At 50.6% G+C, this 19,532-nt stretch overlaps 1 protein-coding gene across 1 annotated transcript in view; it reads left to right on the forward strand.

Moving 5' to 3' along the window:
- Nucleotides 1–19,532, forward strand: part of VPS41 (VPS41 subunit of HOPS complex) — a 449,214-nt gene that overhangs the window by 395,961 nt on the left and 33,721 nt on the right. The window contains exon 26 of the mRNA XM_030203975.1: nucleotides 4,855–4,954. Coding sequence (XP_030059835.1) covers nucleotides 4,855–4,954 — 100 coding nt within the window. The remainder of the gene's footprint in view (nucleotides 1–4,854; nucleotides 4,955–19,532) is intronic.

The following is a 19,532-nucleotide window of genomic DNA, read 5'->3' on the forward strand; positions in this document are numbered from 1 at the left end:
CAGATTCCAGAGATGTATCAGTACTGTGTACGTTACGCATATAAGTATGCACTATTGATAATATGCATGCAGTTACAGAATAGCATGTAGCTGGAATATTGACATTTGTGCAGTTAGGTGCACATGTTCATGCATATATGCCAGTATTTGGGTCATAAATGTGTGTATTTGGTGCCTAAATGTTGATGCCCACTTTTGGGCAATTGTATAAGTGGGATGGAGTTGGGATTTATTGTAAACTGCTTTGTTATCCTCCGAGGAAAGGCAGTATATCAAATAAAGCTAACCATAAACCATTTGACATACAGCCTTTCTGTGGTTAAAAGCAAAGTGGTTTACATGTTATATTCAGGCACTTATTTGTAGCTGGGGCAGTGGAGTGTTAAGTGAGTTGCTCAGAGTCACAAGGAGCTGCAGTGGGAATTTAACCCAGTTCCCCTGGTTTTCAGATTGATGCACTAACCGATGCCATGCAATGAGAGCCTATTCTGTAACGGCAGATTCCATTGTAGATTGCTAGCATAACCTAGCATCGGTGCGCCTAAAATCTAGGCACCCACAGTTACACCAGCCATAAACCTGCCGTAACTGTGGCTGCCTAAATGTGACAAAGACACATGTATTGTGCACGTAAGTGCCAGCCCTGCCTATGTCCCTCCAATGCTGCTCCCATGCTCACCCCTCCATGTGGTTACATGCTAGAGCACTTATGTGTGCGCTTACAAAATAGCACCTAGGCTATTATATGCCACGAAAAGGCTGATATTTTGTACATTTACACCTACAAATAGTATGTAAATGTGCCCTTCTTTTTGTGTTATTTTCCTCTCCCTACGTAAAAAAAATCTGTGGAAATACCACCTCATAGCCATGCCAAAAGACTTTGAAGCAGGTAAAAGAAGGGGGATTTTCAGACAAATGATTTTCAAAAATGCCTTCCAAATGAATTCTGTTAAATATTAATTTTTAGAATTCAAACACCTCCATGTAGCCAAATTTTGAAAACATGTTCATGTTTTTGAGATTTGAAATGATGATGGAATTTTTTTTCCTAAAGGACAAAATAGTTAATAGTTGTTTGAGGTTGATGTTCATCCTCTTTCTTTTGGAAATGTTTTCTTTAGAAGTAAGTGAATTAATTGATTTTCCAAGTAGAAGTTACCTGAAACCCTATATATAATGGTCACAGTGTCCTGAGATGCCATCTGTCAAAGTGTGGTTTGAAATAGATAAGTAACCATGTCTGATTTTTTTAAATATCTCCAATGAACTTTTATGCAATATGTTTATACACCACTGGTGTGAGAACCCAGTTAGTTCATTTATTTCATATTCCTGGTGACCAGATCCACTTCAGCCTTTAAGGATCAGAGCAGAGTGTCCCTATTTTAAAAACAGTGAATGAGTGCTGTAGTAAAGAATAATTCGGAGCTAGCTGTAATTTATGATGCCCATGAAGTAGAGGTATAAATGTGGAACCAAATCAGAGCAGCACAGCCTTTAGACTTTTCCTCTTCTTCTTTCAGCAGCTGAATATTTATTAGAAACAGAGCAGCCCATGGAGATTTAATTTGTGTCACCATCAATTATTAAACCCGTCAGAGGTGGGCTCGCTGGTATGTCTGAGATTAAAAAAAAATGTTCTGCAGACTGTTAAAGGGTTGGAAGCATATTCTGTTCTGCAGCGTAGGTGGCAATATGGCACTGCAACCTTCTTCTGTATCAGAATTGACACATGCCTGTGAGCAATGTAAGGGAGGGTATCCTGCTGTTCCAAAGGTAGCTGGGTAGATGTTGGTGAAATAACTGAGAGAAAAGAAGGAAACAAACAATGACTGACCATTTCCAATGGTGCCATTAACACTAAATATAATAAAAGGAAAACAAATTAACACTCTAAAACAGTGGTGACTCATTCTTCGTAGAAGACATAATGTGGGCTCTATCTAGAGAAAGCTAACATCCCATGTATACAAGTCAGGTAAATAACAGACATACTGAAGAATATCTGCTCAGACACAGTCTCTCCGTAGGAATAATTTCGGAACTGACCACACATTTTTCTCCACAGATTTAACTGGATTTTCAAAGTAAAAGCATGCACGTAGCTACACGTTTAAATTTATTCCAGGAAAATGCCTACACATATTTATATCTACAAATTTTACAGATATAGGGCCCTGTTTACTAAGGTGTGCTAGCGTTTTTAATGCATGCAGAAAATTAGCGAGTACTGGGTATGCTCCCAGAGGAGTATTGTGGGCACCTACACATTTAGCGCATGCTAATGGTTAGCGTGTGCTAAAAACACTAACGTGCCTCTAGCGCGGCTTAGTAAGCAGGGCCCATATTTTAGAAGCCCTAAGTGTGCTTTTCATAAGCAGGTAGAAATTTTGAGACGACGGTAGTATCTGCATGTGGATGTGCTGGCGACATCAAGATTTTCATGTTTTGAAAATAGGCACGCTGGGGTGCGTAGCATGGGTCTTTAGCATCATACCTATGTTAGTTGAATGTTCTAATGCACGTTTATTAGGTATGTCATTAGTATTATACTAATATTGTATTATATCTCTGGTATTTGAATTTCATTGCTGTTAAATGTGTTTATTTTTGATAGTTTCACAGTCGTTCTATTATTAGGTTTCAGTTTACTGTTTTCAAGTTTACCTCATTTATTGTATTTATTTTTATTCTTGGTTATTTACTACTAGTATACAAGGCCCGTTTCGGTAGGCAATGAAACAGGCGCTAGCAAGGTAATCCCCCCCCCCCTGCAGCGTCCTTCCTGTCTCCCCTGCCCCCCCCTGCAGCCACCCATCTGGTCTCAGGACCCCCTCCCCACCAACCCTGCTCTGCCCCTGCAGCCACGTATGTGCAGCGGCCCTCCTCTCTCCCCTGCTCCCCCTACAGCCACCCATGTCCAATGACCCTCCTCTCCTTTCCCCTTGCCCCCCCTGTAGCCACCCATGTCCAGCGACCCACCTCTCTCCCCTGCCCCCTCTGCAGCCACCCATGTCCAGTGACCCTCCTCTCCCCCTGCCCCCCCTTGCAGCGTCCCTTCTGTCTCCCCTGCCCTCCCCTGCAGCCACCCATCTGGTCTCAGGACCCCCTCCCCACCTCCCTCTTCCCTGCCCCCCCCTGCAGCCATCCATGTCCAGCGACCCTCCTCTCCCCCTGCAGCCACCCATGTCCAGCGACCCTCCCCTCCCCCTCGGCGCATCACCCAAACCCCTACCCCCCCCCCCCCCCACCAGCGCATCACCCAAGCCCATACCCTCCCCCCCCCCCCGGGCACATCAACCCCCTCCCCACCCGCAGCTGCCAATACTAACGCTGTCTGGCCGCTGCTGCGTCTCCTGTTGAGCAGCAGCGGCCGGTACAAAAAGAAAAAAGCCAAAAAAGGATTTTAAACCTGAAACACGGCTCCGTAGACAGCCATCTGGCATTGGCTGTCATCTCTGCAGCCGCTCCTCCTCTCCCCTCTGACGTCGCTGCGCTCCTCCGAGGTCTTCCTGCAGGGGCAGTGACGTGGAGGGGAGAGGAGGAGTGGCTGCAGTGACAACAGCCAATGCCAGATGGCTGTCTACGGAGCCGCGTTTCAGGTTAAAAATCTTTTTTTGGCTTCTTTCTTTTTGTACCGGCCACTGCTGCTCCACAGGAGAAGCAGCAGCAGCCGGACAGCGTTAGTATTGGCGGCTGCGGGTGGCGAGGGAGTTGATGTGCCCGAGGGGGGGGGGGGGAGGGGCTTTGGTGATGCACCAGGGGGGAGGGTCTTGGGTGATGTGTCGAGGGGAGACTAGGATAGGTCCGCCGCCCGCCCACCCGTTCGTTTGTCCAGAAATCCGGACAAATGGGCGGACTGGCAAAACCCGCCCGGATGCCCAGACATGTCCTACAAAAGAGGACATGTCCGGGTAAATCCGAACGTATGGTAACCCTAGTTGAGAGTGACCAGATCCCAAGGGGATGGCTGGTAGGTAAGTTCTACACTACCCATCACATACACTGCTACATACACGTTATAAATTCCTGTTGCCCCCTATCAGTTCCTACCACATTTCCTGATGCAGCAGTGCAGTTCATGATCACCACAGTTGTCTCTCAGATCATGACTTTCATTTTTTGTTTCCACTCCCATTGAGGGTAATAGAGGCTGTCATATTGATACTCTCAAAGAAGGCTTACTAGAGGCCACTGTGTAAATGTGGAACTGAAAACGTGTTGACTTGGCTCCATAAGGTAGGCTGTGTTATGCGAATGGGGAGGGCAGGAAGGCACAGTACTATTTAATGTTCATAACCTACATGGTGACCTGGCACAAATACTGGTACTTAAACTTGGATTTGACTGAGTTCACCCAGGTATTTTCGACATGCAGGTGACCACTGCAGTGAAATTCACTGTACATTAGTATGGTTATAAAGATGTTAATCATATAAAGGAATATTTATATGGATGTCATCAAAGCAGTAAGGGCTAAAGTTACTAAACTGCGCATACTGTGTTACTTACTGCAGATCCCATTTTATGCATTGGGTTCTATTTACTAATAATACACTTTAAGGCCGTTGGTGAACACTAACGCAATATCACAGTTCAGTAAAACTAGCCCTAAGGGCTTTGCTCAAAAAGGCTATTTTCTCATATGGAAAGAAAATGATTATTGAATAAAACCTTATAACTCTCTAATCTCCAGAAGACACATCAGGAGAAGGTATAGCAGAGTAAGCATGATTCTCTTTTGATTGATGTTTTATTTAGACATTCATTCTAGGGAGACTATAGTTTAGCTCATTTTGAAATGCACTGCAAGATGTTTGACGTAATCTTATAGTATCCCTTTTGTTTTAGATTTTACTGCGTGAAGGATGCAAGAAGATTCTGGTCTCGGACTCCCTCTCTTTGTTGAAGAAAATGCATAGAACTCAAATGAGAGGAGTCCTTGTGGATGGTGCGTACAAAAGAAGCCATGTAGTGTACCAGATTTTCCAATTCATCCTCATGGTGGGAAGGGGGAGAGGTGGAATTTACCGACATTCTCATTTTATTATCTTCATCTTCACATAATTTGCTTGCACGGACTTATCTTTTTTTTAAAATCTTATCAAAATTACTGTATTAAAATATTGAAATTTCATCATCTTTGCACAACAATGACAAACCATCATTTGCATATCAACAACTTGGAAAATCTGCTATAGCATTAAAGGGGGGGGGGGGCAGTTATCAAGCTGTGTTACAGCATTAACACACATTTGCCCTTAATGCATGTTAAAGAGCTCTAACACGAATTTTGCTACCATAATGCAGGGTTATTCAGGTTACCATGGGTACATAGTAAGGAGATGAAAATGAATGCAGAACACCTCATTACAATGTAATTTCTATATTGCAGCTGGATTAAGTCAGTGATGCCACTCAAGGCCTCAACCCACCCTAATCACATGCACCCCATCCTGGAAGTCCTGCCCTTCCAATCACAAACCCTCCAATGGGAGATCCCATCGATATCTGAGCTCTCTCCTGGTGCTCCTTCCCTCCCCCCCACCTCGGAAGCCCCCGTTCCAAAGACAGTGCCCCCTCCCCCCCAAGCCTCCAGCACTGGGTTCAAAATGGCACCAAGTGGTAGTCTTGCAGTAATATTGCTAGGGTAAGGTTTCCGTATATTAAATTAGATGGGGCTTCTGTGCCAGGGCATCTGTCTTTGGAGGGAGGCTTCCTTATCAGTGTGTCTTGCTTTGGAAGGGGGCTTCTGGGTTGGGAGGTCTTTGGAAAGGGAGCTTTATTGAGGGAGGGGACTGATTGACTATGGCCAGCTCTTTTAAGAGGTGCTAAAGAGCATCAGGCTGTAGCTTGTGGCTGGATGTTTCTGTGATATTACAATAGCGCTGATTTTAAGGTTGATAGCAAGCAGTGTTATATACCAGGGAAGTTAGTTACCTGTGGTACTTAGCTACCACCTGTTGCTGACTCCCTCGGTAAATTAAGAACATAAGAATAGTCATACTGGGTCAGACTAATGGTCCATCTAGCCCAGTATCTTGCTTCCAACAGTGGCCAATCCAGGTCACAAGTACCTGGCGGAAACCTCATTAGTAGCAATATTCCATGCTACCAATCCCAGGGCAAGCAATGGCTTCTCCCATGTCCATCTCAATTACAGACTATGGATTTTTTCTCCAGGAACTTGTTTAAAACATTTTGAAACCCAGATACGCTAACCGCTGTTACCACATCATCTGGCAGCGAGTTCCAGAGCTTAACTATTCTTTGAGTGAAAAAATATGACCTCTTATTTGTTTTAAAAGTATTTTCATGTAATTTAATTTAGTGTCCCCTGTTCTTTGTACTTTTTGAAAGAGTGAAAAATCTGAGTTTGCTGACTGGGTAGCTACGAGGCTGGGTTCCTGTGCAGGGCATAATCCAGTATCTCTCTTCTTCAAACAATGAGCTGAAAAAGAAAATCTGGTTAAATACTTACCTGGGGAAAGTATAATTGAAATTGCTTGTTGCTTAAGAGTTTAAATAGAATGTTGACTGATATAACTTTGAAACTTAAAAGACGCAATCCAATTTCAAAATTGAAAGCTTTAGGAAAATTAATTCTCCGAGGACAAGCAGGCTGCTTGTTCTCACTGATGGGTGACGTCCACGGCAGCCCCTCCAATCCGGAACTTTACTAGCAAAGGCCTTTGCTAGCTCTCGCGCGTCCATGCGCACCGCGCATGCGCGGCCGTCTTCCCGCCCGAAACCGGCTCGAGCCGGCCAGTCTTCTTTTGTCCGCGCTCGGTACGGTCGTGTTTTCGCCGTGTCGTGCCTCGCAAAGTCGACCTCGCGCGTCCCTTTTCGCGTTTACAAAAAAAAAAAAAAAAAAAAGAAAGAAAAATCTTTCTGTGTGGGAAGGAGACTCTTCGGTCTCCTTTTTTCCCTCTATTCCCAGTTTTTCGCCCCGCTAAGTTTTCTTTCATCGTCGGGGTAGGCCGCTTTTAGGCCTCGGGTCGAAGTTTTCTTCCCCTTGTTTTTTCTGGTGCTCTTCCGCCATTTCGTCTTTTGATTTTGCCGGCGTGATTTTTCCGCCCATGACATCGAAGTCTTCCAGCGGCTTCAAGAAGTGCACCCAGTGCGCCCGGATCATCTCGCTCACTGACAGGCACGCGTCGTGTCTTCAGTGCTTGGGGCCTGAGCACCGCCCGCAGGCCTGTAGTCTGTGCTCCCTTTTACAGAGACGGACTCGGGTAGCGAGATTGGCCCAGTGGAACGTTTTGTTCTCGGGCGCTTCGTCGGCATCGGCACCGGGGGTATCGAGTGCATCGACATCTTCAGCGTCCAGACCTTCTTCCTCGGCCGCCAGTGCATCGAGGCATCGGCCCTCTGCATCGGCGCTGAGACATCGGACAGCTGCATCGACGTCGGTGGTACCGGGACCTCGTCTGCTGATGTCGTCGGACGGTGGTGCTTCGTCTGGAGTGCAGGTGAGGGCTGTCCATTCCCCTGCTGGTGGCGGTGAGCCTTCGGGTGGGTCTCCCCCTACCCTGAGGGCTCCTGCGGTACAGCCCCCCCGAGACCGACCTCCTTCGGCCTCGGCCCCGAGGAAGCGACGGCTGGATTCTACGTCCTCCTCGTCGGTGCCGGGAAGCTCCGGTGACATGCTTCGATCCAAGAAGTCGAAGAAGCATCGTCACCGGTCCCCTTCCCGTGTCGGCACCGAGAGCTCTGGGTCGCCGAGGGCGGCTCCCAGCAAGCATCGGCACTGAGAGGACAGCTCACCCTCTGTCCAGGAGGTGCCGATGCGCTCCACTCTGGACAGCCCGGAACAGCCTCCACGCCCGGAACAGGTTCTGACGTCGACGCCTGCATCGACCTCGATGCCTTTCTCTGCAGCCGCTCTAAACGAGAGCCTCCGGGCTGTTCTTCCAGAGATTCTGGGAGAGCTGTTGCGCCCTACCCCTCCGGTACCGGGGGTGCTTGCGCCACCGGTACCGTCGAGCCAGGCGCCGGCTGGTCCATCGCCCGAGGTGAGGTCTCCGGCGTCGGTACCGCGTGCGGTACCGACTGCTGTCGCCTCCCAGGAAGGCTCCCCGACTACATCGGCGGAGGGAGCTTCGCCGATGCGGGCGAGGGAGTCTACCTCTCGACGCCCCCATCGTGGACAGGGCTCCACAGAGTCGAGTCGGGCGCGGTTGCAGACACAGGTCCGTGAACTTGTGTCTGACACCGAGGGTGAGGCCTCGTGGGAGGACGAAGGAGACATCAGATATTTCTCTGACGAGGAGTCTGAGGGTCTACCTTCCGATCCCACTCCCTCTCCTGAAAGACAACTCTCCCCTCCCGAGAGCCTGTCTTTCGCTTCCTTTGTCCGGGAGATGTCTACGGCCATCCCCTTCCCGGTGGTTGTGGAGGACGAGCCCAGGGCTGAAATGTTTGAACTCCTGGACTATCCTTCTCCACCTAAGGAGGCGTCCACAGTACCCATGCACCATGTCCTAAAAAAGACATTGCTGGCGAACTGGACCAAACCAATAAGTAATCCCCACATCCCCAAGAATATTGAGTCCCAGTACCGAATCCATGGGGACCCAGAGCTGATGCGCACCCAGTTGCCTCATGACTCTGGAGTTGTGGATTTGGCCCTAAAGAAGGCTAAGAGTTCTAGAGAGCATGCTTCGGCGCCCCCGGGCAAGGACTCTAGAACCTTAGACTCCTTTGGGAGGAAGGCCTACCATTCCTCTATGCTCGTGGCCAAAATTCAGTCTTACCAGCTCTACACGAGCATACATATGCGGAACAATGTGCGGCAGTTGGCGGGCTTTGTTGATGCTCTCCCCCCTGAGCAAGCTAAGCCTTTTCAGGAGGTGGTCAGGCAGCTGAAGGCGTGCAGAAAATTCCTGGCCAGAGGGGTGTATGACACCTTTGATGTTGCGTCCAGGGCCGCTGCTCAAGGTGTGGTGATGCGCAGGCTCTCATGGCTGCGTGCCTCCGACCTGGAGAATAGACTCCAGCAGCGGATTGCGGACTCGCCTTGCCGTGCGGATAACATTTTTGGAGAGAAGGTCGAACAGGTGGTAGAGCATCTCCACCAGCGGGACACCGCATTCGACAAGTTCTCCCGCCGGCAGCCTTCAGCATCTACCTCTACAGGTAGAAGATTTTTCGGGGGAAGGAAGACTGTTCCCTACTCTTCTGGCAAGCGTAGGTACAATCCTCCTTCTCGACAGCCTGCGGCCCAGGCTCAGCCCCAGCGCGCTCGCTCTCGTCAGCAGCGTGCGCCTCAGCAAGGCCCCTCGGCTCCCCAGCAAAAGCAAGGGGCGAGCTTTTGACTGGCTCCAGCAGAGCATAGCCGAAGTCCAAGTGTCAGTGCCGGGCGACCTGCCAGTCGGGGGGAGGTTGAAAGCTTTTCACCAAAGGTGGCCTCTCATAACCTCCGATCAGTGGGTTCTTCAAATAGTCCAGCAAGGATACACCCTCAATTTGGCCTCAAAACCTCCAAATTGTCCACCGGGAGCTCAGTCTTACAGCTTCCAGCACAAGCAGGTACTTGCAGAGGAACTCTCCGCCCTTCTCAGCGCCAATGCGGTCGAGCCCGTGCCATCCGGGCAAGAAGGGCTGGGATTCTATTTCAGGTACTTCCTTGTGGAAAAGAAAACAGGGGGGATGCGTCCCATCCTAGACCTAAGGGCCCTGAACAAATATCTCATAAAAGAAAAGTTCAGGATGCTTTCCCTGGGCACCCTTCTTCCCATGATTCAGGAAAAAGATTGGCTATACTCTCTGGACTTGAAGGACGCCTACACGCACATCCCGATACTGCCAGCTCACAGACAGTATCTGCGATTTCAGCTGGGCACGCGTCACTTCCAGTACTGTGTGCTACCCTTTGGGCTCGCCTCTGCGCCCAGGGTGTTCACAAAGTGCTTGGCTGTGGTAGCAGCGGCACTTCGCAGGCTGGGGGTGCACGTGTTCCCATATCTCGACAATTGGCTGGTGAAGAACACATCCGAGGCAGGAGCCCTGCAGTCCATGCAGATGACTATTCGCCTCCTGGAGCTACTGGGGTTTGTGATAAATTATCCAAAGTCCCATCTTCTCCCAGTGCAGAAACTCGAATTCATAGGAGCTCTGCTGGATTCTCGGACGGCTCGCGCCTATCTTCCAGAGGCGAGAGCCAACAACTTGTTGTCCCTCGTCTCGCGGGTGCGAGCGTCCCAGCAGATCACAGCTCGGCAGATGTTGAGATTGTTGGGCCACATGGCCTCCACAGTTCATGTGACTCCCATGGCCCGCCTTCACATGAGATCTGCTCAATGGACCCTAGCCTCCCAGTGGTATCAGGCTGCTGGGGGTCTAGAAGACGTGATCCACCTGTCCACGAGTTTTCTCAAATCCCTGTATTGGTGGACGATTTGGTCCAATTTGACTCTGGGACGTCCCTTCCAAATTCCTCAGCCACAAAAAGTGCTGACAACGGATGCGTCTCTCCTGGGCTGGGGAGCTCATGTCGATGGGCTTCACACTCAAGGAAGCTGGTCCCTCCAGGAACGCGATCTGCAGATCAATCTCCTGGAGTTGCGAGCGATCTGGAACGCTCTGAAGGCTTTCAGAGATCGGCTGTCCCACCAAATTATCCAAATTCAGACAGACAACCAGGTTGCCATGTACTACGTCAACAAGCAGGGGGGCACCGGATCTCGCCCCCTGTGTCAGGAAGCCGTCAGCATGTGGCTCTGGGTCGCCGTCACGGCATGGTGCTCCAAGCCACATATCTGGCAGGCGTAAACAACAGTCTGGCCGACAGGTTGAGCAGGATTATGCAACCTCACGAGTGGTCGCTCAATTCCCGTGTAGTGCGACAGATCTTCCAGGTGTTTGGCACCCCCTTGGTAGATCTCTTCGCATCTCGAGCCAACCACAAAGTCCCTCAGTTCTGTTCCAGGCTTCATGCCCACGGCAGACTGGCATCGGATGCCTTCCTCCTGGACTGGGGGGAGGGTCTGCTGTATGCTTATCCTCCCATACCTCTGGTGGGGAAGACTTTGTTGAAACTCAAGCAAGACAGAGGCACCATGATTCTGATTGCTCCTTTTTGGCCGCGTCAGATCTGGTTCCCTCTTCTTCTGGAGTTGTCCTCCGAAGAACCGTGGAGATTGGAGTGTTTTCCGACCCTCATCACACAGGACGAAGGGGCGCTTCTGCATCCCAGCCTCCGGTCCCTGGCTCTCACGGCCTGGATGTTGAGAGCGTAGACTTTGCCTCTTTGGGTCTGTCAGAGGGTGTCTCCCGCATCTTGCTTGCTTCCAGGAAAGATTCCACTAAGAGGAGTTACTTCTTTCTATGGAGGAGGTTTGCCGTCTGGTGTGACAGCAAGGCCCTAGATCCTCGCTTTTGTCCTACACAGACCCTGCTTGAATACCTTCTGCACTTGTCTGAGTCTGGTCTCAAGACCAACTCTGTAAGGGTTCACCTTAGTGCGATCAGTGCATACCATTACCGTGTGGAAGGTAAGCCGATCTCAGGACAGCCTTTAGTTGTTCGCTTTATGAGAGGTTTGCTTTTGTCAAAGCCCCCTGTCAAGCCTCCTACAGTGTCATGGGATCTCAATGTCGTTCTCACCCAGCTGATGAAACCTCCTTTTGAGCCACTGAATTCCTGCCATCTGAAGTACTTGACCTGGAAGGTCATTTTCTTGGTGGCAGTTACTTCAGCTCGTAGAGTCAGTGAGCTTCAGGCCCTGGTAGCCCAGGCCCCTTACACCAAATTTCATCAAAACAGAGTAGTCCTCCGCACTCACCCTAAGTTTCTGCCGAAGGTTGTGTCGGAGTTCCATCTGAACCAGTCAATTGTCTTGCCAACATTCTTTCCCCGTCCTCATTCCTGCCCTGCTGAACGTCAGCTGCACACATTGGACTGCAAGAGAGCATTGGCCTTCTATCTGGAGCGGACACAGCCCAACAGATAGTCCGCCCAATTGTTTGTTTCTTTTGATCCCAATATCCAATTGGCTAGCAGATTGCATTTCCTTCACTTACGGCCAGGCTGGGCTGGCTCTTGAGGGTCATGTCACGGCTCATAATGTTAGAGCCATGGCGGCGTCGGTAGCCCACTTGAAGTCAGCCGCCATTGAAGAGATTTGCAAAGCTGCGACGTGGTCATCTGTCCACACATTCACATCTCATTACTGCCTGCAGCAGGATACCCGACGCGACAGTCGGTTCGGGCAGTCAGTTCTTCAGAACCTGTTTGGGCTTTAGGATCCAACTCCACTCCCCGAGGGCCCTGTTTGTTCTGTTCCAGGCTGCACTCTCAGTTAGTTGGTAAATTTTTTAGGTCAATCTCAGTTATGTCCTCGCCGTTGCGAGGCCCAATTGACCATGGTTGTTGTTTTGAGTGAGCCTGGGGGCTAGGGATACCCCATCAGTGAGAACAAGCAGCCTGCTTGTCCTCGGAGAAAGCGAATGCTACATACCTGTAGAAGGTATTCTCCGAGGACAGCAGGCTGATTGTTCTCACAAACCCGCCCGCCTCCCCTTTGGAGTTGTGTCTTCCCTTCTCTTTGTTTTGCTACATATGAGACTGGCCGGCTCGAGCCGGTTTCGGGCGGGAAGACGGCCGCGCATGCGCGGTGCGCATGGACGCGCGAGAGCTAGCAAAGGCCTTTGCTAGTAAAGTTCCGGATTGGAGGGGCTGCCGTGGACGTCACCCATCAGTGAGAACAATCAGCCTGCTGTCCTCGGAGAATACCTTCTACAGGTATGTAGCATTCGCTTTAGTTACTCATTTTGTTTGCTGTGAAAAGAAAGTAAAATGTAATAAAGTATATTTGGGAATAAAAGCAAAGCTGTTGTCTTAGCTTCTGTCTCATGGTTGCAAGAGCTGACACATCCCTAAACACAACTCTGGTTTCTAATAAAGTAACGCTTGTGTGGAAGTGAACCTTTTCTCAGGGGAAATCTGCCAATCACTTTCACTGTGACCAATGGTTGTTTTGCCATTGTATTGAAAAAAGGTGCTGCTGAAGCCAATTCGATTTATATAATGTTGCCCAATTTGCCAGCTTTCCTAATTTCTGTAAGCATTTGTTCATTTGTCTGTCTGTTCTGTCCCAGCGGACAGTAGTACAGCCCTACCAGTACAGTTTCCCTTCACACATGGAATTTCTATCCACAAGGATTCCACGCTGCTATTTTTCATGTAGAATATTTATTTTATTTAACTGAATTCCGTCTTTTAACATATCGCACAAACCTCCCTCCCCCCCCCCCTCCAATTTGATCCTGTAATAGAAGTAGGTGATCCCTTGAGCACTGAAGTGGGTGTCCTGGGTTGAAAACCCGGAGGTCCCAACTAGTGGTAGACAGGTCACTTGCGAGGCACAGAGCAGAACCAGACGGGAACAAACTGGAGAGGACGGAGTGGTCTAAGGTTCTAGCCGACCTAGGTCTGGGCTGAAGCAGGCATAAGCTAAACCACAGGTGTAGGAACTAGCTGTAGTTCTCGAGGACCTATCCCAAGATGGGTTTCAGTTGAGCTGGGAAAGGAACATGAACTGGAAGCAGCTTTATCCTCGGATGGGCTTTGGCTGAGCTGGAACAGGAACAAGGGCTGGAAGTATCCTTATCCCAGTATGGGCTTCGGCTGAGCTGGAACAGGAGCAAGAGCTAGAAGCAGCCTTATTGCAGAACGGGCTTCGGCTGAGCTGGAACAGGAACAAGGGCTGGAAGCAGCCTTATCCCAAGACCGGCTTCAGCTTATCTTCCTCACACCTTAATTAATACCTAATTCAAGTCAGTGATACTGCTTCCTCACTTCCATGCAAAGAACAGAAAGTAACTTTCTTTTAAGGCAAAAGTTTATGCCCTGCTACTATCGTTTTTTAATTCTCTTGGCTGTTATAGTTATGTTTCTGCCTCTAGAAGAAAGTGTGTCACGTCTGTGGCCGTGACCACCCTCATACTTACCCTGTTTCTGGGAGTCAGTGGCTGTGCTGGCTTCTGCTTGTCTCTGTGTCTGTCTCTGTCTTAGTTTCTCTCTGGCTCTGTGTGCTGATTGCCTTGCTGGACCTCACCTGTGTGGGCTATGCCTCTTCCAAGATGGCTGCCGCCTCCTCTATGCCAGTATCCAAGATGGCTCCTGCTTGTCCTTCCTGTGGGCTCACATCCTCTGTGTGTCAAGCCTCTGTTTGGAGGCAAGAAACTTCCTGCTTCTGTCCTGCTGGTGGTGACTCATCAGTGAGTTCCTTTATAAGGAAGGCCTGTGCTTGCAGTCAGGGCCTTCGCATGGTGTCATTGTCTGGTGTCATGCCCAGAGGCCGACAGGTTAGTCAGTGTGTTGCTGCGCTGCTTCTAAGCCTGTCTTCTGTTTGGGCTTGCCCTTCTGTTTAGTACCTGAGGGCTGCTTGCCCTTCTGTGTGGGCTTGCCCTTCTGTTTAGTACCTGTGGGCTGGTTGCCCTTCTGCGTGGGCTGCTAGCCCTTCTGCCTTTAGTCTGTGTTTGGAGCCTGCTGTTCAGCCCTGGTTTCCCCATCTGTGTTTGCAGCCTGCCCTACTCCCTGCTTGTATATTCTCTGTGCACATCCTGAACCTTGTATATCCTGTGTGCACATGCTGGTCCCTGCTTGTTCGTCCTGAGTCCTGGTTTTGGCTAGCTAGTGTTATCCAGTTTTCCGCTCTGCCTAGCTACCTTCTGTCCCGTGTGTCTACCTTGTACCTTGCTTGTATATCCTATGTGCTTATCCGGATCCCTGCTTATGTATCCTGATTCCTGTATTTGTCTAGCTAGCGTGTATCTTCTGGGGGATTTATCCTGTTACCTGCCTCGTCCTAGCTAGTGGGTTTGCCCTGTGGGTATTCCCTGTCTCCCCTTCTTCCTTGCTTGCATGTCTGCCCTAGTCCCTGCTCCTGATAAGCTTCTGTCTGTCTAGTCTGTCCGGTGTGTCTGTTTTAGCGGCTGTGTGCAGCGCTTAGTGCAGTCTAGTATTGTTTCCTCGTGTTTCCTAGACCTGTGGTGGGTCCTCTGGATCTCCAGTTCCGGCCTTGCCCTGCAAGTCCTGTCGGCCGCCTGCACGCTAGAGCTCAACTCTAGTGGAAAGGTGGCTAAGTACAGGTGAAGCGGCTCCTGTTCTGCCGGTTCCAGTTGCCTGCTCCCAATCCACAGGTCCAGTCCGGCCCTTCCGTGTGTTCCGCTCCAGGGTGGTCTTGCCTGCCTTTGCCGCTCCTCGGCAGGGGTCCAAGGACTCACTATTCCCAGTTCCGCCTCGAGGACCTGACAGCATGCCAAGGCCCTCGAGAATGCAACAGAATGCAAAGGCCATGAGTCCAGCAAGATCAGCCGTTCAGGTGGGCTTCCTGCCCATGACTTCGTTCCCTATGGACAATCTGGGTGCAGTTTCTGATGTTGACTTAGATTCCTATGCCAGTCCGGATCCCGGTGTAGCTCCTGATTCCAGTTCAGATCCCAGTTCCGACCTGATTTTTTCTTTGGATTCGTTAATGACCCTCCAGGATTACCGGGTACAACTTTTGTCTGATCCAGCCCTGAAAGATACTCCTGAGGCAGCAGCGGAGAGAGAGCGTGTTTCTGGGCGAGGGTTTTTTGAAGACCCAGTTTCTGCTATGGATCCCTCTACCAAGCTCTTCCTTTACCGCTTCCAACTTCTCTCGGATCCAGCTCTGCGGAATACTCCTGAGGCTCATGCTGCAAGGAGGTGGATGAGTGGCCCCAGTCCAGCTCCGGGTCAGAGTTCCAGTTCCAGTCCAGCTCCTGAGGCTAAGGCCGAAAGAAGGCGCTGTGGGATTTCTCCGCTCAGGGCTCCTCAGCAGTTTCGGAGGTGAGGCCGAGTGAGACGTCGGACCAAGCCTCTGATTCCAGTCCAAGTAGTGCCGCCACCTAGGCGCCTGAGTCCAGTCCAGGGGGTGCTTCATTCTGAGTCCCCGCTTCCAGCTCAAGTAACGCTTCCACTTCAGCTTCCGAGTCCAGTCCGAGGGAAGCTTTCGATTGAGCCTCTGATTCCTGCTCGAGTGGCGCTCCTGGCCGAGCCTCCAGTCCTCGTTCAAGTGGCATGTCCTTTGAACCCCCTGAGTCCAGTCCGAGGGGTGCTTCTGACAGAGTCTCCGAGGCCTATGCAAGTGGCACTCCAGGTCGAGCCTCCGGTTCTTGTCCAAGTGACCCATCCAGTCAAGCCACTGAGTCCAGTTCGAGGGGGGCGTCTAACCAAGCCTCCGGTGCCAGTCCGAAGGGTGGTTCAGGTGGAGCCTCCGCTTCCAGTCCAGAGGGCACCTCCAATCAAGCTCCTAAGGCCAGTTCGAGTGGTGCTTCAGATCGAGCCTCAGATTCCTGTCCAAAGGGTATTTGCTGCCAAGCCTCAGTTAAAGTTCTGTTCCTGCCAGGAGGCAGAGGGTGCCTCGAGTTCTTGTTCCAGTCAAGACTCTGATTCCAGTCCGGGTCCAGCTGCTATTCAGAGTTCCAGTTCCAGCCAAGATGCGGAGTTTGCTCTGAGTTCCAGTGCAAGCCAAGATGCTGAGTCCGTTCCGAGTTCCAGGATCAGCCAAGATGCTGAGTCCGTTCCGAGTTCCAGTTCCAGCCAAGATGCTGAGTCCGTTCCGAGTTCCAGTTCCAGCCAAGATGCTGAGTCCGTTCCTAGTTCCAGTTCCAGCCAAGATGCTGAGGCCGTGCCGAGTTCCAGTCAAGCTCCTTACGCCCGCCCGGGTCCCGGTCCCGGTCCCGGTTTGCTTCTTGACTCTAGTCCGGGTCCCAGTCCCAGTTTGCTTCCTGAGTTCAGTCTGGGTTCCCTCAGAGAAGGGTTCCTTTTGAACTTTGTTCCTCTTGCTACATCCAAGTTTCTGAGTCTGCCCAGCGGTGATTCGAAGGAGCCTCCTGGTCACAAGTTTTACTTTTGTCTGCCAATTTTGAACTTCCTTGTGACTTCCAGTCCAGTGATCTATGTCTGGCTTTTGAGACCCATCAGGAGGTTTCACCATAGTTACCCCTGGACACCTGAACTCCTCAGGGAGACCGAGAGGGGGGTCTTGAGGAGGGGGTACTGTCACGTCTGTGGCTGTGACCACCCTCATACTTACCCTGTTTCTGGGAGTCAGTGGCTGTGCTGGCTTCTGCTTGTCTCTGTGTCTGTCTCTGTCTTAGTTTCTCTCTGGCTCTGTGTGCTGATTGCCTTGCTGGACCTCACCTGTGTGGGCTAAGCCTCTTCCAAGATGGCTGCCGCCTCCTCTATGCCAGTATCCAAGATGGCTCCTGCTTGTCCTTCCTGTGGGCTCACTTCCTCTGTGTGTCAAGCCTCTGTTTGGCGGCAAGGAACTTCCTGCTTCTGTCCTGCTGGTGGTGACTCATCAGTGAGTTCCTTTATAAGGAAGGCCTGTGCTTGCAGTCAGGGCCTTCGCATGGTGTCATTTTCTGGTGTCATGCCCAGAGGCCGACAGGTTAGTCAGTGTGTTGCTGCGCTGCTTCTAAGCCTGTCTTCTGTGTGGGCTTGCCCTTCTGTTTAGTACCTGAGGGCTGCTTGCCCTTCTGTGTGGGTTTGCCCTTCTGTTTAGTACCTGTGGGCTGGTTGCCCTTCTGCCTTTAGTCTCTAACATCCTCCTTCAACCTCCAGCTATGTTCCACCACCCCTACTCACCGTGATGGCCATTGCCTTGACCTCGTCCTCTCCTCTTCCGGCTCACCCTCCAATTTCCACACCTCAGCTCTTCCTGTCTCTGATCATCACCTGATCACCTTCACGCTTCTTCACCCTCCCCCTCAGCCCCGCCCAACATTAACCACTACTTCCAGGAATCTCCAGGCTATTGACCCTCCCACCTTATCATCTAGTATTTCTAATCTCCTCCCCTCCATCATGTCCTCCGAGTCTGTCGACGAGGCTGTCTCCGCTTACAATGCCACTCTCTCCTCTGCTCTGGACACCCTTGCACCATCCACCTCCCATCCCACAAGGCGTACTAATCCCCAGCCCTGGCTGACCCCTTGCATCCGTTACCTTCGCTCCTGCGCCCGGTCTGCTGAACGCCTCTGGAGGAAATCTCGCACCCATTCAGATTTCCTTCACTACAAATTCATGCTATCCTCCTTCCAGTCCTCACTATTCCTTGCCAAACAGGACTATTACACCCAGTTGACCAATTCTTTCAGCTCCAACCCCCATCATCTCTTCGCCACCCTTAACTCCCTCCTCAAAGTACCCTCCGCTCCCACCCCCCCCCCCCCTCGCTCTCTCCTCAATCACTGGCTAATTACTTCCGTGACAAGGTGCAAAAGATCAACCTTGAGTTCACTACCAAGCCATCTACTCCTCTTCACCCGTCAACCCTCTCTCTCAACCAACCAACCCAGGCCTCCTTCTCCTCCTTTCCTGACATCACCGAGGAGGAAACACCCTTTCTCTTCTCAATCTACACCTCTTTCCTGTGCTCCCTGATCTCATCTCATGGTTTCCAGTATCATCTCTATGCTGATGACACCCAGCTGTATCTCTCCACACCAGACATCACCGCGGAGACCCAGGCAAAGGTATCAGCCTGCTTATCCGACATTGCTGCCTGGATGTCCAACCGCCACCTGAAACTGAACATGTCCAAGACCAAACTCATCGTCTTTCCACCAAAACCCACTTCTCCTTTTCCTCCACTTTCTGTCTCAGTTGATAACACCCTCATCCTCCCCGTCTCATCTACCCGCAACCTCGGAGTCATCTTTGACTCCTCCCTCTCCTTCTCTGCTCATATCCAGCAGATAACCAAGACCTGTCGCTTCTTCCTCTTTAACATCAGCAAAATTCGCCCTTTCCTCTCTGAACACACCACCTGAACTCTCGTCCACGCTCTCCTTACCTCTCGCCTTGACTACTGCAACTTACTCCTCACCGGCCTCCCACTTAGCCATCTGTCCCCCCTTCAATCTGTTCAGAACTCTGCTGCACGTCTTATATTCCGCCAGAACCGATACACTGATATCACCCCTCTCCTCAGGTCACTTCACTGGCTTCCTATCAGATACCGCATTCAATTCAAGCTTCTCCTTCTTACCTACAAATGCACTCAGTCTGCCGCCCCTCATTACCTCTCTACCCTCATCTCCCCTTACGTTCCCACCCGAAACCTCCGTTCACAGGACAAATCCCTCCTCTCAGTACCCTTCTCCACCACCGTCAACTCCAGGCTCCGCTCCTTCTGCCTCGCCTCACCCTATGCTTGGAACAACCTTCCTGAGCCCTTACGCCAAGCCCTCTCCCTGCCCATCTTCAAGTCTTTGCTTAAAGCCCACCTCTTCAATGCTGCGTTTGGCACCGAACTCTTACCGTTCAGTAAATCCAGACTGCCCCAATTTGACTGCCCCTTTCAGACTGACTGTTCACTTGTCTCTTAGATTGTAAGCTCATTGAGCAGGGACTGTCCCTCTATGTTAAATTGTACAGCGCTGCGTAACCCTAGTAGCGCTTTAGAAATGTTAAGTAGTAGTAGTAGTAGTAGTACTAGGGGACATTTTCTGTTTCTGTGGTGTTGCATTGTATGCAGAGTCTGGCATCTT

The sequence above is a fragment of the Microcaecilia unicolor genome, chromosome 1 (genome assembly GCF_901765095.1).
Source record: "Microcaecilia unicolor chromosome 1, aMicUni1.1, whole genome shotgun sequence".
Lineage (NCBI taxonomy): Eukaryota > Metazoa > Chordata > Amphibia > Gymnophiona > Siphonopidae > Microcaecilia > Microcaecilia unicolor.